The sequence below is a fragment of the Narcine bancroftii genome, chromosome 1 (assembly GCF_036971445.1).
Source record: "Narcine bancroftii isolate sNarBan1 chromosome 1, sNarBan1.hap1, whole genome shotgun sequence".
Lineage (NCBI taxonomy): Eukaryota > Metazoa > Chordata > Chondrichthyes > Torpediniformes > Narcinidae > Narcine > Narcine bancroftii.
In genome coordinates, this window is record NC_091469.1 from 107607070 (window position 1) to 107633006 (window position 25937).

The following is a 25937-nucleotide window of genomic DNA, read 5'->3' on the forward strand; positions in this document are numbered from 1 at the left end:
CTTTTTGAAGGTAGCTAATACGCAAGGGAACATACTAATAGGAGGGGATTTCAACCTGAATTTGGATCCAAATATGGATAAAACGGGGAAAAAAATTAACAGGAAGAACAAAGTAACCAAATTTATAATTAAATCAATGCAAGAAATGAAACTTTTGGATATCTTCTTTCTTTGGCTTGGCTTCGCGGACGAAGATTTATGGAGGGGGTAAAAAGTCCACGTCAGCTGCAGGCTCGTTTGTGGCTGACAAGTCCGATGCGGGACAGGCAGACACGATTGCAGCGGTTGCAAGGGAAAATTGGTTGGTTGGGGTTGGGTGTTGGGTTTTTCCTCCTTTGCCTTTTGTCAGTGAGGTGGGCTCTGCGGTCTTCTTCAAAGGAGGTTGCTGCCCGCCAAACTGTGAGGCGCCAAGATGCACGGTTTGAGGCGTTATCAGCCCACTGGCGGTGGTCAATGTGGCAGGCACCAAGAGATTTCTTTAGGCAGTCCTTGTACCTTTTCTTTGGTGCACCTCTGTCACGGTGGCCAGTGGAGAGCTCGCCATATAACACGATCTTGGGAAGGCGATGGTCCTCCATTCTGGAGACGTGACCCATCCAGCGCAGCTGGATCTTCAGCAGCGTGGACTCGATGCTGTCGACCTCTGCCATCTCGAGTACTTCGACGTTAGGGGTGTAAGCGCTCCAATGGATGTTGAGGATGGAGCGGAGACAACGCTGGTGGAAGCGTTCTAGGAGCCGTAGGTGGTGCCGGTAGAGGACCCATGATTCGGAGCCGAACAGGAGTGTGGGTATGACAACGGCTCTGTATACGCTTATCTTTGTGAGGTTTTTCAGTTGGTTGTTTTTCCAGACTCTTTTGTGTAGTCTTCCAAAGGCGCTATTTGCCTTGGCGAGTCTGTTGTCTATCTCATTGTCGATCCTTGCATCTGATGAAATGGTGCAGCCGAGATAGGTAAACTGGTTGACCGTTTTGAGTTTTGTGTGCCCGATGGAGATGTGGGGGGGCTGGTAGTCATGGTGGGGAGCTGGCTGATGGAGGACCTCAGTTTTCTTCAGGCTGACTTCCAGGCCAAACATTTTGGCAGTTTCCGCAAAGCAGGACGTCAAGCGCTGAAGAGCTGGCTCTGAATGGGCAACTAAAGCGGCATCATCTGCAAAGAGTAGTTCACGGACAAGTTTCTCTTGTGTCTTGGTGTGAGCTTGCAGGCGCCTCAGATTGAAGAGACTGCCATCCGTGCGGTACCGGATGTAAACAGCGTCTTCATTGTTGGGGTCTTTCATGGCTTAGTTCAGCATCATGCTGAAGAAGATTGAAAAGAGGGTTGGTGCGAGAACACAGCCTTGCTTCACGCCATTGTTAATGGAGAAGGGTTCAGAGAGCTCATTGCTGTATCTGACCCGACCTTGTTGGTTTTCGTGCAGTTGGATAATCATGTTGAGGAACTTTGGGGGACATCCGATGCGCTCTAGTATTTGCCAAAGCCCTTTCCTGCTCACTGTGTCGAAGGCTTTGGTGAGGTCAACAAAGGTGATGTAGAGTCCTTTGTTTTGTTCTCTGCACTTTTCTTGGAGCTGTCTGAGGGCAAAGACCATGTCAGTGGTTCCTCTGTTTGCGCGAAAGCCGCACTGTGATTCTGGGAGAATATTCTCGGCGACACTAGGTATTATTCTATTTAGTAGAATCCTAGCGAAGATTTTGCCTGCAATGGAGAGCAACGTGATTCCCCTGTAGTTTGAGCAGTCTGATTTCTCGCCTTTGTTTTTGTACAGGGTGATGATGGTGGCATCACAAAGATCCTGAGGCAGTTTACCTTGGTCCCAACAAAGCTTGAAAAACTCATGCAGTTTGGCATGCAGAGTTTTGCCGCCAGCCTTCCAGACTTCTGGGGGGATTCCATCCATACCTGCTGCTTTGCCACTTTTCAGTTGTTCGATTGCCTTATATGTCTCATCCAGGGTGGGAACCTCATCCAGCTCTAGCCTTAGGGGCTGTTGAGGGAGCTGGAGCAGGGCGGAATCTTGGACTGAGCGGTTGGCACTGAAAAGAGATTGGAAGTGTTCTGACCATGGAGGAAACAAAACCCAAAAGAAAAGGAATACTCATACTACTCGGCCAGACATAAAACATACTCAAGAATAGACCTATTTTTGTTATCAGCTAGTATGCAGGATAGAGTAAGAAAAACAGAATATAAAGCGAGAATACTATCGGACCATTCACCCTTAATATTGACAGTAAAGCTAGAGGACATCCCTCCAAGAATGTATAGATGGAGATTAAACCCCATGCTACTTAAAAGACAGGATTTTAGAGAATTTATTGAAAAACAATTAAAAATGTATTTTGAAGTAAATACAGAATCAGTGGAAGATAAGTTTATACTATGGGACGCAATGAAAGCATTCATTAGAGGGCAAATAATAAGCTATGTAACCAAGATGAAGAAGGACTATAATCAGGAAACAGAGCAGTTGGAAAGGGAAATAGTAAACATAGAAAAAAAATTAGCAATGAAGGAAGATACAACTAAAAGAAGAGAATTGGCGGATAAAAAAATAAAATATGAAACATTACAAACATATAAGGTAGAGAAGAATATAATGAAGATAAAACAGAAATATTATGAACTAGGGGAAAAAACGCACAAAATCCTAGCATGGCAGCTTAAGACAGAACAAGCTAAGAAAATGGTATTGGCATCAAGGAAAAAAGACAAACAAATTACATATAATCCAAAAGAAATTAAGGAAAACTTTAGAGAATTCTATGAACAATTATACCGAACTGAAAACGAAGGGAAAGAAGGGAAAATAGAGGAATTTTTGACTAAAATTGAACTACCAAAACTACAAATAGAGGAACAAAATAAATTAACAGAACCATTTGGAATAGTAGAAATACAAGAGATAATAAAAAAAATTACCAAATAATAAGACACCAGGAGAGGATGGATTTCCAATAGAATTCTACAAAACATTTAAAGACTTATTAATACCGCCCCTCCTGGATGTAATCAACCAGATTGATGAAACACAAAGCTTACCAGATTCATGTAAAACAGCAATAATTACAGTAATACTAAAACAAGGGAAAGATCCACTCTCACCAGCATCATATAGACCAATATCTTTGCTAAACACAGACTATAAGATAATAGCTAAACTATTAGCAAACAGATTAGCAGAACAGGTACCGAAAATGGTAAATTTAGACCAAACTGGATTTATCAAAAAAAGACGCACAACAGACAATATTTGTAAATTTATTAGCTTAATTCATGCAGTAGAAGGAAATAAAGCACTGGCAGTAGCAGTTGCTTTAGACGCAGAGAAGGCCTTCGACAGAGTAGAATGGAATTATTTGTTCAAAGTATTGCAAAAATTCAGTTTACCGGAGAAGTATATTAATTGGATTAAAGCATTATATAAGGGACCGTTAGCGAAAGTGACAGTAAATGGACATGTATCAAAGCAATTTAACTTAAGCAGGTCAACGCGGCAGGGATGCCCACTATCACCTTTATTGTTTGCGCTAGCTATAGAACCACTAGCAGAATTGATAAGAATAGATAATAATATAAAAGGAATAAAAATAAAAGACAGGGAATATAAAATCAGTCTATTTGCGGATGATGTTATAGTGTACTTAACAGAACCAGAACTATCAATAAAAGAATTATATAAGAAATTGAAGGAATATGGAGAAGTGTCGGGTTACAAGATAAACGTAAATAAAAGTGAAGCAATGCCTATGAATAATGCGGATTTCTCAAAATTTAAGAAGGAATCTCCATTCAGATGGCAAATGCAGGCAATAAGATTCCTAGGTGTACAAATAAACAAAAATCTAGGCCAATTATATAAACTCAATTATAATCCACTAATGAAAAAATTACAGGACGATTTAGAGCATTGGAAAGATCTACCACTAACACTGACAGGAAGGATAAACTGTATTAAAATGAACATTTTTCCAAGGATATTATACTTATTTCAGGCACTGCCAATACAACTGACAGAAAAATTCTTCAAAGAGTTAAAGAAAATAATAAGGAAATTTTGATGGAGAGGGGGGAAACCGAGGATAGCACTAGATAAATTGACAGAATGGTATAAACAAGGAGGCTTACAATTGCCAAACTTTAAAAATTATTATAGAGCCGCACAATTAAGATACCTATCAGATTTTTATCAAACAAGGGAAAAACCAGACTGGACGAGATTAGAATTAGATAAAATGGGGGAAAAGATACCTGAACACATATTATATAAATGGGACGAAAAATTGGTACAACATAGAACTTCCCCAGTATTACATCATCTCCTCAATATTTGGAAGAAGATCCATGTAGAAAGAAATAAAACAAATTATCAATTACCAAAACTAATATTGACGCAAAATAAGCTACTCCCTTTTACAATAGACAACCTTTCCTTTAGAGAATGGGAAAAAAAAGGGATTAAAAGAATAGAAAATTGTTTTTCAGGAAGTAGATTCTTATCCTTTGAACAAATGAGAGATAAGTACAATATAACTGGAGATACAGCGCTGGCATATTACCAACTGACATCCTACTTGAAGGATAAATTAGGAAGCAATTTGAGTTTACCAGAGGGAAGTAACCTTGAATATGTGATTACAGATACAATGTTAATCAAAAGATTTATAACAAATATGTATATTAAACTGCAAGAAAAGGAGAATGAGGAAACAAATGGTAAAACTAAACAAAAATGGGAACAAGATTTAAATATAAAGATAAAAAAGGAAACATGGGAGAAATTATGTTCTGGAACGATTGGAAATACAATAAATACGAGGCTACGTATGATACAATATAATTGGTTACACAGACTATACATTACACCGCAAAAGTTAAATAAATGAGACCCAACAGTATCTGATAGATGTTTTCGATGTAAAAAAGAAATGGGAACAACAATTCATGCAATCTGGACATGTGAGAGAGTAGAAAAATTTTGGGATGATCTCAATCAGATATTAAATAAAATAACAGAAAACAATATACCAAAGAATCCAGAGATCTTTCTCCTAAGTAACATAAAAAACAAAGAATTTGGAATTGATTTGGAGGATGCACAAAAAAGATTTGTTAAGATAGCCCTAGCCGTAGCAAAAAAATGTATTATGTCAACCTGGAAATTGGAAGATAATTTGAAATACAACAATGGTATATAGAAATGAATAAATGTATTCCATTAGAAAAAATAACATATAGTTTAAGAAATAATATTGAAATATTCGAACAAGTATGGGAGCCTTACATTAAATACAATAGTGAAAACCTACTGGGGACAAACATTACCTAAGTTGATGGAAGGAGAAGGAAAGAAAAGAATGGACTCTGTAGAATTTCTGGTGTATCTTTGTTGAATGACAACATTGTCTGACTGAATTAATGCAACCTAGATTGTATACCTAAAATGGATGAGGGGGGGTGGGGGGGTGGCTTGGGAGGAGGGAGGGGGGGGGGAGAAAAAGTCACTGTAAATGTGTGAAAAAGAAAAAGTGTATATCATGACTATTGTGATTTATGGTGTGAAAAATAAAAAAATTTAAAAAAAAAATTTAAATGGAAGCTAGGTGGAATCGATTATTCAGGAATAATGACAGATAATAATTAACAGAACTTATTTAAATTTAATTATGTTCCTCTTTTAGAAAAAAGAGAACGATTTACAGAAATGGAAAGACCTGCTGATTACTTTAGTGGGAAGAGTAAATAGTATTAAAATGAAGGTAATGCCAAGATTACAGTATTGCTTTTCAATCGTTGCCTATTGCACTACCTAAAAATTTCTTTAAATTATTAAATAACTACACAAGGCAATTGCTATGTGTTATGTCCTCAGTTATATCATCAGAGGTTTTAATAAACTCTCAGAGAATCTTGTAAGTTTACAGCACAAATTTTACTAACTTCTCAGGCTGCCGATCGTGTATGAATACACTGTTGCACTGAGCATGCTCACCACTCAGTGTGATGTGGCTCTTACAATGTGTCTCACTAAGCATGCTCACCACTCAAGTGTGATGCAGCTCTTGCAGTCCTCCTGCTCCAGCATAAAATAGTCCCAAGTTTCCACTGTATATCACACCATGGAATAACAAAGTGCCAAGGATTTCATTGGAAAGCTAACATGGGACTATAAACTGGGAGGACTGAGGCTTCTGGATTTTAATAAATAGTATTTATCAGTACAAGCAAATTTTTTTTATCATTCTTTTTCGAAGAAGACAGTCCCCCTTCTTGTATCTGAATGGGATTGTATTCAATAAAAGAGAAGACAGCAAAGGACTACTTTCAAGTGGTATGTTGTGTTAATAACAAAAAAAGACTGATAAGCCTATATTAGTACATATGATTAGAATATGGCAAGAAATTTATTAACTGTTGGAAAAAAGCAGGTATATCACTAGAAACCCCATTATGGAAAAATATATGGCTGCCTATGAATCTGGGTAACAAAATATTGAATTCATGGTATGATAAAGGATTAAGATATATTGCTCGCCATATAACACGATCTTGGGAAGGCGATGGTCCTCCATTCTGGAGACGTGACCTACCCAGCGCAGTTGGATCTTCAGCAGCGTGGATTCGATGCTGTCGGCCTCTGTCATCTCGAGTACTTCGATGTTGGAGATGAAGTTGCTCCAATGAATGTTGAGGATGGAGCAGAGACAACGTGGGGAGAAAAGAAGAAAAGAGAAGATATATTGAAGGGATATATTGGAGGGATCTCTTATGTCTTTTAAACAATTAAGAAATAAATATGGAATAGCTAATGGGACTTTCTTTTGTTTTCTCCAGCTAAGATCATTCCTAAGAGAAAGATGGGGGCCAAATTTGGCCCCATCTGAAATTAGTAAAATGGAATAAACAATGTGGGTGGGTGAGTAAATTTATAACAAAAATGTATTATACGCTCCAGAATGAAAGTGCGAAACCAGGTTTACAGAGATTGAGAGAGAGGTGGGAGTTAGATCTAGGTGTTGTAATAATGGAAAGATGTTGGTCTGACTGGTGTTTGGATAACATGACATCAATTATAAATGCAAGATCCAGATTCTTGCAATATAATTTCCGACACCAATTATATCTCACACCACAGAAGTTGCATGGATCAAAATCTTAAATATCCAAAATGTGTTTTAGGTATGGGACAGAAATAGAAACATTTCTACATGTTACGTGGTTGTGTCTGCAGGTGAGTCATTTCTGGCAGGATGTTGATAAAAGGGTAAAAAGAAAAAAAAGGCACCAGGTGAGATTCTCCACCAAGTGCACACTTGACAACTTCAACGGTAGAGCCATCGATGGTCAGCAGAGAGTGATCCCCCCTCCCCCCCCCAGGCCCTTCTGAAGTCGACAACCATCTCTTTTGTTTTATTAATGTTCAGGTGCAGGTTGTTGGCTCTACACCAGTACATTAGCGACTGCACATCATCTCTGTACGCTGGCTCATCATTTTGATTAAGGCCCACCACAGTCGCTTCATCAACGAACATGATGATGTGGTTCAAGCTTCTTTTGCTGCACAGTCATGTATCAGCAGAGTGAACAGCAGAGGACTAAGAACACAGCCCTGGGGTGGGGAGGGGCGGGAACTGTGCTCAGTGTGATATTCTTCCAAGTGGTGTTTCTGAAAACACCCAGCACTCTGCTGGGAATGTTATCTTGACCAGCAACTTTCCGTGGGTTGACCTTGCTCGCACTCTCTTTATATCGGCCACTGTAAGACACACACCTGATCATTTGGAGGAAAGTGGTCTTCTTCGCACCACATCGTTTCTCACCTCAAAACATATGTAGAAGTTGTTCACTGCACCTGGGAGGGAGGCATCACTGTACAGGCAGATGGTGTTGTCCTGTGGTTGGTGATATCTCGTTGCATGTCTTTGCTGTCCAGGAAGTGACTGTGCATGAGGTCTCCCCAAAAGGAAGTCAAGAATCCAATTGCAGAGGGAGGTGTTTAGACCCAGTAGCCTTCACTTCACTATCAGGCTGACAATCTACTTGGTCTTGCCCCAAAGAGAAATATTTTGATCAAATTTGTCAATTTATTTAGAATGGGTTATAGGAATTAAATTTCCACAAAATCCAATGTTCTTTTTATTAGGTAATATTGAAAGGATAAGACTTAAATTGATACTACCTATATATCAACAAGAATTTCTAAAGATTGCCTTAGCAGTAGCAAGAAAATGTATAGCAATAATGTGGAAATCGGGTATGGAGCATCGGAATGCAGAACTGTGTCCCTTTGGAGAAGATTACTTATAATCTGAGAAATAAGTATGATGTATTTTTGAAAATTTGGCATCCGTATTTACAAATTGAAGGAATAGACCTTTTCCTTAAGCTTCAAAACTCGTTAACCTCTTTGGACGTATAAAAAGATATAAATGACTAATGCCGTGTAGTGAGGGAACCGTCCAGCAACCAGGTTTCTATTCTTGTTTTCTTACTTTTATTTATTTTTTTATGTCTTTTCTTAATTTCATTTAATCTTTTTCTTTCTTTCTCTCTTGGGGTTTGTTTGGAGGGAGGTGGTTGGGGTTTATATCATCATGTAATAGATTTAACATTAATATTTGATTATTGAACTTTATATTTGGCTATGATTATGGGAATGGAAAACTTTTAAATAAACTTTTCCAAAAAAAAACTTCCCTTTCAGGTACTGAGATATGATTGTGTTGAATGCCAAAATGAAGTCAATAAACAGCATTCGAACATACATGTCCTTATTTTCCTGGTGGGTGAGGGCTAGCTGGAGGGTGGTGGTAATGGCATCGTCCGTACAGCGGTTGGTTCTGTTTGCAAACTGTATGGAGTCCAATGACAGGGACAGCAGGAGCTTGGTATACCCCATGATGAGTTTCTCGAAGCACTTCATGAATCCAACAGGGCAATAGTCATTAAAGTAGGCCAAAGACAAATTCTTCGGCACGGGGACAATGGTGGCAGCTTTGAAGCACGTTGGGACCATAGCGCTTCTCAAGGAGATGTCAGTGAAAGCATCTGCCAGCTGAGCCGCCCATCCCCTGAGCACTCTGCTGGGAATGTTATCTTGACCAGCAGCTTTCCGTGGGTTGACCTTGTTCGCACTCTCTTTATATCGGCCACTGTAAGACACACATCTGATCATTTGGAGGAAAGTGGTCTTCTTCGCACCACATCGTTTCTCGCCTCAAAACATATGTAGAAGTTGTTCACTGCACCTGGGAGGGAGGCATCACTGTACAGGCAGATGGTGTTGTCCTGTGGTTGGTGATATCTCGTTGCATGTCTTTGCTGTCCAGGAAGTGACTCTGAATGAGCTGGGCATGTGCACGCTTTGCTTTCCTGATGGCCTTAGACAGCTTGGCTCTTGCAATTGCTAGGGCTACCTTGTCGCCCATTCCCAGTTCCTCAGCTGCACACACATGCCTCCGCTGTCATCCATGGCTTCTGATTAGAATGGGTAATGATAGTCTTGGGCACAGTGACGTTGTCAGTACACTTTCTAATGTAGCTGGTCACTGATGCTGTAAACTCCTCCAGATTAATGCAGGCACCATCGATTGCTGCTTCCTTGAACACGTTTACTTGGATGTTGCCTGGACTTCAGGAACTGAGTTACAGGGTAAGGTTAAACAGGTTAGGACTTTATTCCCTGGACCATAGAAGAATGAGGAGATTTGATAGAGGTCTTTAAAATTATGAGGGGAATAGATAGAGTAAATGTAGATAGGCTTTTTCCACTGAGGGTAGGTGAGATACAAACCAGAGTGAAAGGGGAAAAATTTAGGGGGAACATCTTCAGACAGAGAGTGGTGGGAGTGTGGAACAAGCTGCCACCTGAGGTAGTGAGTGTATGCTCAATTTCGAGTCCCTCGCCTTGCACCCTGCAGCATTGTCCGCATCTTGCCTTGAGTCGATGAGGCTCTCGGATAATGAATACACCAGAATCCTAGCGGAATTCCTCAGTGTTATTACTCTGCAGTCCTCGATGGCCAAACTGAAACATGGAGAGCAGCACCACATTCCAACTCATGGGCGTCCCCTGTACGCTTGAGCACGCAGGCTACCTCCAGATAAATTGTGATTGGCTAAAGATGAATTCCGACACATGTAGGAAATGGGGATTGTTCACCGCTCCAACAGCCCTTGGCCATCATCACTGCATATGGTACGTAAGACTTCTGGAGGGTGGACTATCACTTCTTGTGGGGACTATCGGTGTCTGAACAACTTCACTACGGCAGATTACTATTCGGTTCCCCATATATAGGATTTCTCCAAAATCCTTCAGAGCTCCAAGATTTTCTCCAAAATCGACCTGGTGCACAGGTACCATCAGATCCCAGTTCACCCAGATGAAATTCCTAAGACTGCCTTAATTACCCCTTTTGGGCTATTTGAATTTCTCCCGAAAGCCTTTCAGTTTAAATAAAATGCGGCCCAGACATTTCAACGCCTAATGGACACAGTGACCCAGGGCCTGGATTTGGTATTTGTTTATTTGGATGACATCCTTATTGCCAGCCCCTCACAGCAGCAGCACCGGGCCCATCTCTGTCAACTATGTCAGCGGCCAGATGACCACAGGTTACCGATCAACCTGGCCAAATGCCAGTTTGGCCTCACATCAATCAATTTCCTCGGCCACCGCATCGATCAGCATGGAGCGGTTCCACTACGTTCCAAGGTCAAGGCCATTTTCAAATTTCCAAGACCATCTACCAATAAAGGCCTGCAGGAGTTTGTTGATATGATTAACTTTTACCATAATTTCGTGCCAGCTGCAGCCAAAGTTATGCAGCACTTTTCAAACCCTTGTCTGGACATCCCAAGGAACTGAAATGGGATGATAAGTTTGCGTGTGCATTTGAGACTGCCAGAGGAATGCTAGCAAGAGCCACAATGCTTGAGGGTTGATGTGGCAACGGCTCTGACAATGGATGCGTCAGGCACTGTAGCAGGCAAGGTCCTGGAGCAGCTCATCCAGCAAGGTCATCCTGGAAACACCTAGCTTTCTTTAGTCATAATTTGAGACCACTGGAGCAGAAGTACAGTGCCTTTGACAGGGAGCTTCTTGCCTTCGCCAAGATGTCATATCGTGGTCAGCACGACCACTCTTGTACATTTTAGAATTTAGAACTACGATAAAACACATCACCAGGAAGAACATTCCAGTCGCTGACAAGCTATCCCACACCACCATTGCTTCCCTCCATTCGCCTGCTCCCGGTATAGACTACATGGCTTTGACAGCAGCTCAGTAGGTAGATGAAGAGATGGGGCCACATATCCCACTGCCATATTGGGACTGAAATTGGAAGACATATGTTTTGGTCCAGAAAATGCCTTCTACTCTGTGACGTATCCACCAGCCAACCGAGGCCCATTGTACCTACTGTGTGGCATCATCGGGTGTTTGACTCCATACACAGTTTGGCTCATTCTTCGATTAGGTTGACCACAAGGCTCATGGTGGTCAAATTAATGTGGCACAGCCTGCGCAATCAAGTCAGCGCTTGGGCAAGGATATGGATCCAGTGTCAGACCTTGAAAATTTAGTGCCACACCAAACCCCCACTACAGGATTTTGCACCCATGCATTGCAGGTTTGATCACATCCACATGGATATTGTCAGCCCATTGCCCCCATCCAAGGGCTCTACTCACCTTTTCACAATTAATAGACAGGTTCGCGATATGGACAGAGGTTGTCCCACTCTCCGACACCTCCACCTCAGCTGTGTGGGAGCCCTCATTGGCAATTGGTTAGCGCATTTTGAACTACCCATGCATATCTCCTTTGACAGAGGAGCTCAGTTTATGTCTGGGTTATGGTCCACAATCGCACAGTTTTTGGGCATGCAACTACATCATGGACGGCCTATCATCCCCATTCCAATGGCTTAGTGGAACGCCTCTCATAGCTCATATTAAAGGACTGGATTAGATAGATAAACTGCCTTGGGTACCTTTAGGTATCCATTCCACACAGAAGGAAGATATAGCTATGTCCTCCGCAGAACTGGTGGATGGAGCCCCCCCCCCCCCCCACCCCCCCATAGTCTCAGGGGATTTAATTCTGGCAGCACGTGGGCAGCAGGAATCTCACATTTGGTACTCATACACTTAAGGGAGAGGTGGGTACACTGGCACCTATCCTCGCCACCCAGCATGGGTCTACAATCTACAATTTTATACACTCCACATGAACTTGAGGACTGCCTTTATGTCTCCCTGCATAGGGATGAGCACAGGACACCGTTGCAACAGCCATATGAAGGTCCTTTCAAGGTGATACAGAATGATGGCTCCATGTTTGTTATAGACTTTGGCGGCAGGCAAGAAACAGTTTTGGTAGATCACCTTAAGCCAGCACAAGTGGACTTAGATCAGCCGTTAAGAGTGGCATTCCCCCGGTGCAGGGGGTGTCTGCTGGCCCGTTCTAGCTATATAAGTGAGATGGCGGTGTCACCTCCAAATTCTGTTTCTGGGTGTGGGGGGGAGCGGAATTATGTGACAAACCATATCACTCCATTATCAAACTCCATTATCCGTAGTTGCAGCTCCCCACAGGATCAGGAATTCCCAGTGGCCAGGGGCACAAAGAACTTTGGGAGGCACACAACTTCAGAGGTCGGTAATTGCGATAGCCCACCAACTGTAATAATTTAAACTCCTGCAAAGATTCCAATAAACAGTTCTATTGTTTCAGCTCTCAGACCACATCTGTTGTGCTTTGTTCACTGAACCACATGCTACAATATCAAATTTATATGATGTTTATATAGTTTATTGGTAGAAAGGGATTTTGTTATCTAATAATGTAGAGGACGAGTGGATAATTCATTCAAATGCTAGACTCATACATGTGGATAATGCATGTGCATGGAAGATTTATTTGCACAGCCGAGAACAAACAGATTTTAATGAGTAAGCCATGTAGAATGTCTACCTGGTTCTTAGGCTGATTACATATTTTGGGTTAGTTTTAATATTATGTCAAACATATGTTGTTTATCATTGTTTATTGATAGAATAGGGTTTTATTAACTTTTAAAGTAGTAGCTGGAATAAGAAATGGCTGTATGATGCATGTGGACGGAAGGCTTACTAGTATAGTCGAAAACAAAGCCTTTATTGAGCATGCTCACAGAATGCTTGCATATTTATCATGTTGAATTTTACTTTTTGGCTTAGTTTGACATATACGATGTCAAATTTGTATGATATTTATAAAAGTTATTTGTAGAACAGGGTTTTATTAATTACTAAAGTAGTGGATTAAGGGCAATTCTATTTCAAATGTTAGAATTAGAAATTATGCTTGCCTGTAGAAGGCTTATTGCATAGTTGAGAATTAAGGGATTTTACTGAGTAGGTGTGTAGAATACCTGCAGGTTTCTTTTGTTTATCAAGTTTATTGGTGGAATGGGGCCTTATTAATTATAATTGTAGTGAACTAATGGGCAATTTTATTCAGGATGCTGCAGTCAGAAATAACTGTATACACATGCGTATAGAAGGCTACTTGTATGCAGGTCAGGTTTTGCCATTTTGGTTAATTCTCAAAAGAATTTATTTTACGGGGCAAGTTATTACCAATTTTGGTTTTATATGCAAGGAGCAATAAGATCAACAGTAGAAGAATTTTGAGTTAATTTTTTTTTCGTGCAGGTCACAACTTCTATTGGCGACCTTCAGAAGAGGGAGGGCTGGAAGGGTGTGGGTTTGATTTGGATTCTCAAGGTTAGTCACATCTTTTGTTATTTCTCTATTTCAGTTTGGATCGGAGGCTGCAGCTTTTAGCTCAGTGACAGGTGCAGCTGGAACATCCATTCGCCAACAATTAATATTAATTTATTTGATGATTTATCCTATTAATTTAATTTCTTGGAAAATGCATGAATGGGACAATCAAACATCGTAGGGTAATGGCACATGTTAGACATTTAAAGGCAAATGTTGTCTTTTTAAGAAACTAACATTAGGAACTCTGATAAGGATAGATTAATGTTTAGATGGAAGAGGCAATGTTTTCATTCTTCCTGATGCTAAAGTTAGAGGAGCTTCTATTCTAATCAATCAAAATATCCCATTTGTACTTCATAATAGTACCTTAGATAAACAAGGTTGTCTTAATATTCTTACAGGTAAATTATACAATAAAATGTTTTATTGTCAAATGTCTACCCCTGAATATTAATAAACCAGCATATTTTGAATTTTTTTCATCCTTACCTGATTTAAACCACTACTCAATGATTTTGTTGGGGGGGGGGGGTGACATTAATTGTTGTTTAAATACTGTTTTAGATCATTCTTCTTCTAAGCCAGCTATTTTTTCCAAATCTGCAGCTGTAATTCACTTTTTTTAAATCAAATTTTGGAGTTTCAGATGTATGGCATTTTTAAAAATCCTGATAATAGAGAATAATCTTTTTTCAAATATGCATCACTCTTATTCTAGAATTTATTACTTTTAAAATTGACAACGTTGATTTCCTTGATCAAATCAGGCGAATACCAAGGAATAGTTAAATCTTTTCATGCTCCTGGCATTTTAACTCTGAATTTTTCTGGCATTCCTTTTACAAAAAGACATGGAGATTTAATGCCACTTTACTTGCAAAGAATTTTTAAATTTTATGAAGAAGAAAATAGATTTTTTTTACAACTAACTCCTCCCTAATTATGTCAAATTTGTGTGGGGCACAATGAAAGCTTATTTGAGAGGAATAATTATTTCTTATACAGCTAATATTAAGAAGAAGACCAGCAAGGTAAACCTTCTGGAAAACCTCATCTGGACCCTCTCTAACACATCCTTCCTTAGATACAGACCCTAAACCTACTTGCTATACTCCAAGTCCAGTCTGATCAATGCCTTGTAAAGCCTCAATGTTACATCTTTGCTTTTATATTCTAGTCCTCTTGAAATGAATGCTAACATTTGCCTTTCTTACTACCAACCCAATCTGCAAATTAACCTTTAAAGAATCCTGCACCAGGACTCGCAAGTTCCTTTGGACCTCTGATTTCTGAACTCTCTCTCCTTTTGGAAAAGTCTACTTCTTTATCCCTTCTACCAAAATGTATGACCATTGTGGTGGTATGTTATTACACCACTAGGTCACCAGGGGGCCACAACTTGGCGACCCTGGCTATATAAACCAGTTGCAGCTCATTCTCATTCATTCTGGCCTTGGCTTGCACAGAGGCAAGGCCTAGCTGTATATATTAGAAGAGTACTCACTGTTGGACTCGGTAGCCCCTCACAGGGAGAGGAATATGAGTGATCAAGGGCAGCATATAGCAGCTGCAGCCCCACTGGAGCACTCCAAGTGCCTTTTTTGCGGGCAGCTCAAGCACCTCAGAGCTCACTGCCCGGCTAGGGAAAAGGACTGTTCAAAGTGTGGAAAGAGAGGATATTATGCGAAAGTCTGTAGAAGCCTCAAGGCTCCCGCCAAAGCCCTTTCTCATGCAAATGAAAGGCGGGAAAGCTCTTCTTCTTCCTCCTAAGGCAGGCAGAAGCAGAATGCCAGGTGCTATCAACCATCTTGGGCAAAGGATGCCGGACAGAGGACATCACTATCGGGGGATGACTACGATACAGAGTGCTACTACGACCAGGATGCCAAGTACTACCAGAACCGAGGACGAGCCATGCTGGCCTCTCTGCGTTTGAATCAGGCGAGTCCACACAATTTATTGGACGCTACTGTTAGTATTAAAGTTAACGAGTCGACAGTAAATTACTTGATGGATAGCGGGAGTACGGAAAGTTTCATAGACCAAGGGCTGGTAGAACGCCTTGCTCTAAACACGTACCCGAGTGACCACCAGATTTTATTAGTGTCTAATAGACACGTAGCTAAAGTAAAACATTTCTGCAGGGTCACACTGGAAATACAGGGCAGAATACGAAGAGTTTAAGTTGCTAGTTCTCCCACGCCTCTGTGCCCCCGTCCTGCTGGGGCTGGACTTCCAGGGCCAACTGAAAAGCATCGTGATAGTACAGAATGGGCCCCTTCCCCCACTGCTCCTTAAGAACATGCAACACTGGAGCCTGACAGCCTTGAACATAGAACCTCCCTCACTATTCACGCACCTCACTCCCAACTGCATCCCAGTAGCCACCGAGCAGGAGGTACAGCCCGAGGGACAGAAAGTTCATTAGAACAGAAGGCCAAAGACTCCTGCAGGAGGGCATTATAAAGAGCTCCAGCCCCTGGAGAGCACAGGTTGTTGTAGTGAAGTCTGGGGAGAAGCAGTGCATGGTGGTGATTACAGTCAGACGACCAACAAATTTATACTTACCCACGTATTGCGAACATGGTAAACAGCATTGCCCGGTATAAAGTGTTCTGTATCATAGACCTCAAGGCAGCGTACCACCAGTTGCCTTTTAGAGAGCGACTGCATATACACGGTGTTCGAGGCAGATGGCAGACTATGTCAATTCCTCTGCCTCCCCTTTGGCATCACCAACGGGATGTCCCTGTTCCACTGGGAGATGGACTGCATAGTAGATGAGTACCAACTCCAGGCAGTGTTCCCATATCTGGACAATGTTACGATTTGTGGCCACTCGCAAGCTGACCATGACAATAACCTTCAGGCAGCAGAGGAAAGGAATCTAATGTATAATAGGGATAAATGCGTCTTCCACATGAGGAAACTGGCCATCCTAGGCTATGTGGTGCAGACCGGGGAAATCAGCCTGCATGCATCCGCTTCTAGACCTCCTGGTCCCACACTCGCAGAAAACCTTAAAGAGATGTTTGGGACTTTTCACATATTATGTGCAGTGGGTCCCAAATACGCCAACAGGGCTCGCCCACTCAGAAAAGCCTCAGCTTTTCCTCTCAGCCCAGCAGCTATCAAAGCCTTTACGGAGATTAGGGATCTGATTGCAAAAGCAACCCTGTGATCCATAGATGAGGCAATTCCTTTTCAGGTAGAGACCAACACCTCAGACGTAGCGTTAGCTGCCACTCTGAACCCAGAGTGGCAACTGGTAGCCTTTTCCTCGCAGACTCTACAGGGGTCTGAGGTAAGACACTCAGCAGTGGAGAAGGAGGCTCAAGCCATTGTGGAAGCAGTGAGGCACTGGAGACATCATCTGGCCTGTAAATGCTTCACCCTCGTCACGGACCAATGATCTGTGGCTTTTATGTTCGATAACCAGAACAGAGGGAAGATTTAAAAAATGATAAAATCCTGTGCTGGAGGATAGAACTACGTATAGTTACGACATTCTATACCGTCCAGGGAGGCTCAACGAGCCTCTAGATGCACTTTCCGGGGGCACCTGTGCGGCTCTCAACCACATGTCCCAGCTGCAGAGCTTGCACAATGAGCTGGGCCACCCAGGAGTTGCTAGACTGTTCCACTTCATAAGGACCCAAAATCTCCCATTCTCGGTAGAGGAGGTACAGAAGGTAAGCAGGGGCGGCCCCATTTGTGCGGAGTGAAAACCGCAGTTTCACTGACTGGATAAAGCCATGCTGATAAAAGCTACAAGACCTTTCTAGCGCCTCAGCCTCGACTTTAGAGGCCCGTTCCCTTCCTACGACAGGAGCATCTATTTCCTTAATGCCATAGACGAATATTCACGCTTCCCTTTTGCTATTCCATGTCCCAATGTATCTGCAGCCATGGTAATAAAGTGCCTGCAATCCATTTTCAGCATACCCCAGCTATATACACACAGATAGGGGAGCCTCCTGAAGTCCAGCAGTACCTGAGAGATAGAGGCATAGCCACCAGTTGCACCACAAGCTATAACCCCAGAGGTAATGGGCAGGTAGAAAGGGAAAATGCCACTATCTGGAAAACTGTCCTACTGACCTTAAAGGCAAAAGACTTACCAGTGGCAAGGTGGCAAGATGTGTTACTGGAGGCCTTACACTCCATACGCTCGCTGTTGTGTACTGCCACTAACAATGACACCTTATGACCATATGTTTTCTTTCTCAAGGAAAGCCGTGACAGGCACAGTGCTGCCTAGATGGTTGATGACACCGGGACTGGTGCTCCTCCAGAATCACACAAGCCCCACAAAATGGACCCTCTGGTGGAGCCAGTGGAAGTGTGGCACGCGAACCCCCACTACATATACGTTCCATTCAGGGACAGACGGGAAGACTCGGTATCCACCAGGGACCTCACACCGGCCGGATGTGTGGACGACGCATGAGAGCTAACCCCTATGGATCAGCAGGAAGGAATCATGGATGACGCGGGAGAGTCGCGGACCCCTACGGACCAGCGCGAAGAATGACGGATGGATGATTGTCATGCCACCCCATGGGGCCCTGCCGAACAACACACCACCAATGGGAACCCCTACACCCCTTCAGCATACTCCCGCCCAATATCAGGACCCTCGACCCTTAATACCCTCCACACCCCCTTGCCCCAGTATCCTGAAAGTCCAGGATAAAAAGGAAACGTTGTCAGATACTGGACTTATGAATGCATGAAATGAGAAGAAAGGGGGGGAGGGGGGATGATAATTTTTTTTTTAAGGGGGATGAATGTGGTGGTATGTTATTACACCACGAGGTCACCAGGGCAAAGAGTAGTTGCCCATTCAGAGCCAGCTCTTCAGCGCTTGACATCCTGTTTTGCGGAAACTGCCAAAATGTTTGGCCTGGAAGTCAGCCTGAAGAAAACTGAGGTCCTCCATCAGCCAGCTCCCCACCATGACTACCAGCCCCCCCACATATCCATCGGGCACACAAAACTCAAAACGGTCAACCAGTTTACCTATCTCGGCTGCACCATTTCATCGGATACAAGGATCGACAACGAGATAGACAACAGACTCGCCAAGGCAAATAGCACCTTTGGAAGACTACACAAAAGAGTCTGGAAAAACAACCAACTGAAAAACCTCACAAAGATTAGCGTATACAGAGCCGTTGTCATACCAACACTCCTGTTCGGCTCCGAATCATGGGTCCCTTACCGGCATCACCTACGGCTCCTAGAACGCTTCCACCAGCGTTGTCTCCGCTCCATCCTCAACATTCATTGGAGCGACTTCATCTCCAACATCGAAGTACTCGAGATGGCAGAGGCTAACAGCATCGAATCCACGCTGCTGAAGATCAAACTGCACTGGGTAGGTCACGTCTCCAGAATGGAGGACCATAGCCTTCCCAAGATCGTGTTATATGGCAAGCTCTCCACTGGCCACCGAGACAGAGGTGCACCAAAAAAGAGGTACAAGGACTGCCTAAAGAAAGCTCTTGGTGCCTGCCACATTGACTACCGCCAGTGGGCTGATCTCGCCTCCAACCGTGCATCTTGGCGCCTCACAGTTCGGTGGGCAGCATCCTCCTTTGAAGAAGACCCACCTCACTGTCAAAAGACAAAGGAGGAAAAACCCAACACCCAACCCCAACCAACCAATTTTCCCTTGCAACCGCTGCAACCATGTCTGCCTGTCCCGCATCAGACTTGTCAGCCACAAACGAGCCTGCAGCTGACGTGGACATTACCCCTCCATAAATCTTCGTCCGCGAAACCAAGCCAAAGAAAAAAAAAGGTCACCAGGGGGCCACCAACTGGCAACCCTGAATATATAAACCAGTTGCACCTCATTCTCATTCATTCTGGCCTAGGCTTGCACAGAGGCAAGGCCGAGCAGTATATATTAGTGTTCTACTTGCACTCTGTCTCGTGTTATTGATGCTAGTTGCCATCAATCATACACTTCTCCACACTGAGTTCCACCTGTCACTTCTTTGCCCTTTCTCCCAACCTGTTCAAGTCCCTCAACAGACTCCAACACTTCTTCAACACTACTCCACTCTTCCACCTACATTTGTATTGTTAGTATACAACAGCAGTGATAAAGATTAGCCCAGACGGTGTTATATTTAAAATAATATTTTTAATTATTCTTTCTTCTTTGGCTTGGCTTCGCGGACGAAGATTTATGGAGGGGGTAAAAAGTCCACGTCAGCTGCAGGCTCGTTTGTGGCTGACCAGTCCGATGCGGGACAGGCAGACACGATTGCAGCGGTTGCAAGGGAAAATTGGTTGGTTGGGGTTGGGTGTTGGGTTTTTCCTCCTTTGCCTTTTGTCAGTGAGGTGGGCTCTGCGGTCTTCTTCAAAGGAGGCTGCTGCCCGCCAAACTGTGAGGCGCCAAGATGCACGGTTTGAGGCGTTATCAGCCCACTGGCGGTGGTCAATGGGGCAGGCACCAAGAGATTTCTTTAGGCAGTCCTTGTACCTTTTCTTTGGTGCACCTCTGTCTCGGTGGCCAGTGGAGAGCTCGCCATATAATACGATCTTGGGAAGGCGATGGTCCTCCATTCTGGAGATGTGACCCATCCAGCGCAGCTGGATCTTCAGCAGCGTGGACTCGATGCTGTCGACCTCTGCCATCTCGAGTACCTCGACGTTAGGGGTGTGAGCGCTCCAATGGATGTTGAGGATGGAGTGGAGACAACGCTGGTGGAAGCGTTCTAGGAGCCGTAGGTGGTGCCGGTAGAGGACCCATGATTCAGAGCCGAACAGGAGTGTGGGTATGACAACGGCTCTGTATACGCTTATCTTTGTGAGGTTTTTCAGTTGGTTGTTTTTCAAGACTCTTTTGTGTAGTCTTCCAAAGGCGCTATTTGCCTTGGCGAGTCTGTTGTCTATCTCATTGTCGATCTAAAGTCCAGATATACCACATCCACTGATTCCCCTCTATCCACTCTATTGGCTACATCCTCAAAAAACTCTATTAGATTAGTCAGACATGATTTTCCCTTCATAAAACCATGCTGACTCCATCCAATGATACTACTACTTTCCAAATGTTCTGCGATTGCATCTTTAATAACTGATTCTAGCAACTTCCCTACAACCAATGTCAGGCTAATTGGTCTGTACTTTCCCAGTTCCTCTCTCCCTCCCTTCTTAAAGAGTGGGATTATGTTGGCCATCCTCCAATCCTCAGGAACTAATCCAGTATCTGAAAAGGTTTGAAAAATTATCACTAATACATCCACTATTTCCCAGGCTACTTCCTTCAGCACTCTTGGATGTAGACCATCCAGCCCTGGGGATTTATCCGCCTTTAATCCCTGCAAATTTAACTAATGCAACCTCGCAACTTACTATTATACCCTCCCTCACATTAGGTCCCCGATCCTCAAAATTTCCTGAAGATTCTCTAATAACCAGGGATATATGCCATCTGGCCCTGGTTATTGAGCCCCAGCGCATTAGAATCAGGTTTATCGTCATGAACGTGTCATAACATTTGGTGATGTGTGGCAGCAGTATTGTTCAGAACAGAAGAATCCCCAACACTGCTCTGTTCCTTCTCCTCAGTAAATACCAATGCAAAGTTGACATTCAGTATCTCCCCCATATCTGACTCCAAGCACAAAGCCCAACCTTTTCCCCTCTCTTCCCCCAAGTTATCCTTTGGTTTTCAATTCTGTATAAAATGCACTGAGATTTCCAAGTTACTCTGATTGTAAACATGTTCTACAGCAGTCACACTGCATGGAACGAGTTTACTGAGGTTTTAATTCATTTGCTGATCAGAATTCCTGCTAAACAGCTATTCTCATGACTGTTCAACAAAAGTAATCAGGAGCAGGTGTTAAAAGACACCCTCACAACCAAATTTAATGATCTTCACACTGATTCAGCACATTGACCTGAACTCAGAGGATCTTTGCCACTACTCATAATTCAGACTGAGCTGGCAACAAATTCCCATCATCTGTGAGTAGCCCATATCAGTCAAGGTATTCCCTGCCATCTCCATGTGATGCACTCTGATGTTGACCTCATCCGCACCAAAATAATCAGCTCCCAAAAATATTGATGTAAAAAGTAAGACCTGATGAATCTGGGAATTCATAAGTTCTGAAGAATTTAATTCTTGAGCCTTTTTTGAGTCGTCACCGACAACTTTTGCAAATTTCTACATGTGTACCATAAAGAGCATTCTTACTCTTTGCATCGCTGTCTGGTATGTAGGTGCCAATGCACAGGACTGGAAAATAAGACAGAGGGATGTGAACTCAGCCAACGCCATCATGGACATCCATCTTCAATCCATCGAGGACACTTACAATGGCAGTGTCTCAATAAAACAGCCTCTATCATCCAGGACCCTCACCACCCAGGCCATGCCCTATTCCCACTGTTACCATCAGGGGGGAGGTGCAGGAGCTTGAAGATGGACACCCAATGATACAAAACAGCTTCTTCCCCTCCGCCATCAGATTTCTGAATGGACAATGAACCACAGTCACTACCTCACTTTCTCTTCTCTTGCACTAATTTATTTAATCCCTAAAAGTAACTTACAGGAATTTTTCACCTGTGATGTTGCCATAAAGCAACAGGTTTTGTGACATGTTCATGACAATAAATTCTGATTCTGAAACAGTTTATTCAAGTCGACACAAAAAGCACTTCTTTTTCCGAAGCCCACCCACCCGTGACAACTGTTGCCACCTTCCTGAACCTGATTTAAATGTTATTTGTACATTGTGGTTCTGGCTCTGGATGTTTCAGCAGATATATTTTTCTTCTCCCCTTCCAACAAAAGAGACACATCTGCTTGAGTTCTCAGAGGTGATCACAAAGAAAATGGGTGACAGAGGAGAAGCAGATGTGCTTCACGTGGATCTGACATTTGTTGGCCAACTTGGTCCGAAATTGGCCAAGAGAGGGTGGGGGGGGGTCACCAGTGTACACTGGGGGTCAGCGCAGGATTGTGAGGAGGGAACCTACGCAGACATCTGGAGAACATACAAAGTCCTTAAAGACAGCACTGGATTAGAACCTGGGTTGCAGCCGCTGTAATAGCATTGCACGAACTACTAGGCTAACCATGCCATCATGAGCTTGGACATAAATGATTTGTGATGGAGGGTCCAGAAGGACTCTGATCTGCTGGAACATTGGCTGCAGACAGGAATGAGACAGAGCACTTGGGAAGTTGCATTTAGTGGAGCATAGAGAAATGACAGGAAGGTTAGTTGTGGTGACGTACAGAGGGACATTGTGCTATACCTCCATCGCTCCCTGGCAAGGTGAACACAGGTGGAGAGGGCAGTGAGAAGTCATTTGGTGTGTTGTCTTCCCTGGTTGCAGCATTGAGTACAAGCTTAGTCATTGTGTTGCAAATGTACAAGTGCTGGTTGGATGGAATTCGTCGCATTGTGTACAGTTCTGGCCTGCAGACCACATGAACAATGTGGGAGGCATGGAGAGTGCAAAAGAGACTCACCAGAATGCTGCCTGGAATTATCAGGAGATGTTTGATTGACTGGAATTAATCTCACTGGAATGTGAGAGACTGCAGGGAGGCATTGCAGAGGTTTATCAAATTATGAGGTGCATTTGTAGGTTAGATGGACAGAATGTTTTTCCCAGGGCTGTGGATCAGGAACCAGGGGGAACAGCTTTGGGGTGAATGGGAGACAATTGTTTTTCCACATGGAGGTGTTGATTGTCTGGAACGTGCTCTCAGAAGAGATGGAAGGGGCAGGTACGATTCCAACTGTTAAAGGGCCTTTGCACGGGTACTTGAATGGGAGAGGAGTGGGGGGGGGTGAAGGACCTAGTGTGGGCAAGTAGGTTCAATGCAGATCAGCACCATGTCACCATCGACAAGATGGGCCAAATGGCCTGTCTCAATGCTTGTCCATTCTCTGATTGCGTGCCTGTCAGGAAAGTCCACTGCAACCACAATTCAAAAATATTACAACAAATGTCCAACTCTTAGGTCACTGAATCCTCACCTGGATTTTTCAAAACAGCAGAATGCCCCTCGAATACACACACAAATGAATTGTATTCCAGAGCTGAGGCTGTTTGCTCAGTGCCTGAGCTTGGACAGCGAAGCTCACCACCAGTTATTGGATTCGCCACAGGACTCGGGTAATAAAGTGACCACTAAATCCAGCAACATTGGGTTTTTCTTGCTTACCCCAGATGTGGATCCGTCAGCTCATATTTCCAGTGGCTGTGCCTTGCGTTCTGTGCTGGTGACCTGAGCTTGTGGGCAGGTAGTTGGCAACTGTTCTGCCAGAACTCCTGTTGGAAGGTCTTGTGGATTCTGATGATACTGTCTTGACATCGAGTCTGGTGTTCGTTACTTGGGGCCTGCTCGGAGCTTCTCACATTAGCATCGTCTCCTGAAGGAACTGGACCTGCACTTGCCTCCCTCTGTGGAAGCTCATAAATGGCACTGTAATACGTTGGGAGACATCTGCCTTCACCCAGAGTAGACTTAGCTTCGATATCGACCTTTGTCCTCTTGCTTGTAGTGGGCGTTGGGCGAGACCAGCCTCTCCCTTCATTGCCCCACCTCAGCTTGTTCCAGGTGCTCAGGCCAAAGTAACGAACAACTAGACAACAGCAAGAGAAGCCTGTTAACTCACGCACATACGATTGCTCCAATATTTTCAACGAGGTGGCCAAATAGGGGATCTCAATAATACCATGATCCATTGGTGGGAAGGAGGATGTCAAAGTGAAAATGGGCTCTTGTATGGACATGAGAGACATACAGATAAATATCATATATATCTATCTCATCAATAAAATCTTTATAAACTTCAAATGCTGAAGAATGGATAAGTACACAGGTTTATGGTACTAGGCTACAAAGAGACTATGGTTGTAATGTGGAATTAATCAGGAAAGTTTGCAAATGCTGTGATTGCACTAAAAGCACAGAAAGGCAGGTCTTGGTGTGTCCAGAGGAGGCAAAAACATATAACCAACATTTCAGGCCTGAGCCCTTCTTCAAGGTATGAATAAAAAGCAGACAGGAGCCTGAATTAAAAGAAAGGGCAAGGGAGGAGTACAGACCAACAGACAAAAGGTATTAATTGGATCTGGAGATGAGCCCAGAAGAGAGGGAAGGTGAGAATTGATGGGGTTGGCGGGTGGGGGGGGGGGGGGGTGGGGGGGGGGGGTGGAGTTTGGCTCCATGAATACAGAGCTGGGAGAAAGAGACAAAGGTAAAAGGGAAGAGAGACAGACAGACAGAGATAGATAAAGGAGATATTGGGAAAGATGGAAGGAGGGGTGGTGGTTAATGCAATCCATTTGGAGGGTGAAAGATGAGCTGTTGTTCATCCAATTTGCTGGTGGTTTCACTCCGGCAGTGCATGAAACCCTAGCAGACGTGTCGGCAAGGGAATGGGGAAGGGAATTGAAATGGGTGGCCACTGGGAGATCCCTACTTTTGCAGCAGAGAGAGCCAAGGTGCTCAACAAAGTGATCTCCCAGTCTGTGTCCAGTCCCTCTAATGTAGAGGAGACCACAGTGGAAACATTGGATGCAGCAGACAACGTGATGTGGAATATGGAATGTTTGATTAACCCTCCTGATGTATCACACTGAAAAAGCTAATATTGAGAACAATCAATTCCTTCAACTAGTTTTACTCGAGAAAAGACAGTCAGGACATCACTCAGCTGCTCATGGACAAAAGGTGCTGACCATCAAGGAGAGATAATTACAGGTGAGATCGTTAACACTTTGTCTGTCACAAGACAGAAAGGATTCCTAGTCTCCTCAGGAAGCTGTTCCTGGAGGGGGGGGGGGAGAAAAAGTCACTGTATATGTGTGAAAAGAAATAAAAAAATTTAAAAAAAAAGGAAGCTGTTCCCTCATCCTCATCCAACTGGTGTCAGGTTGCAGCTTGCATCTCTCAGTGGCAAATGCAAAAAACCACATCACACCTCTCTGAGGTCCAAAGTACAAGGTAGTCTGGAGACAAGCTCATCTCCACTCAATAACAGGCGCTACTTAATATGACAATGTTGGCATTCTTTTTTTTAAAACATAGTTGACAACTAACTCAAGAATATTCTAAAATATACAAAATTATTAATTTATTTCAAAGAGGAAACAAGTTGAT

The 25937-nt window shown here is 43.3% G+C and overlaps 1 protein-coding gene across 1 annotated transcript in view; it reads right to left on the reverse strand.

Annotated features, from left to right (window-relative positions):
- LOC138762259 (probable voltage-dependent N-type calcium channel subunit alpha-1B) overlaps positions 1–25937 on the reverse strand; it is a 927445-nt gene that overhangs the window by 887314 nt on the left and 14194 nt on the right. Inside the window, exon 2 of the mRNA XM_069935943.1 lies at positions 23994–24414. Coding sequence (XP_069792044.1) covers positions 23994–24414 — 421 coding nt within the window. The remainder of the gene's footprint in view (positions 1–23993; positions 24415–25937) is intronic.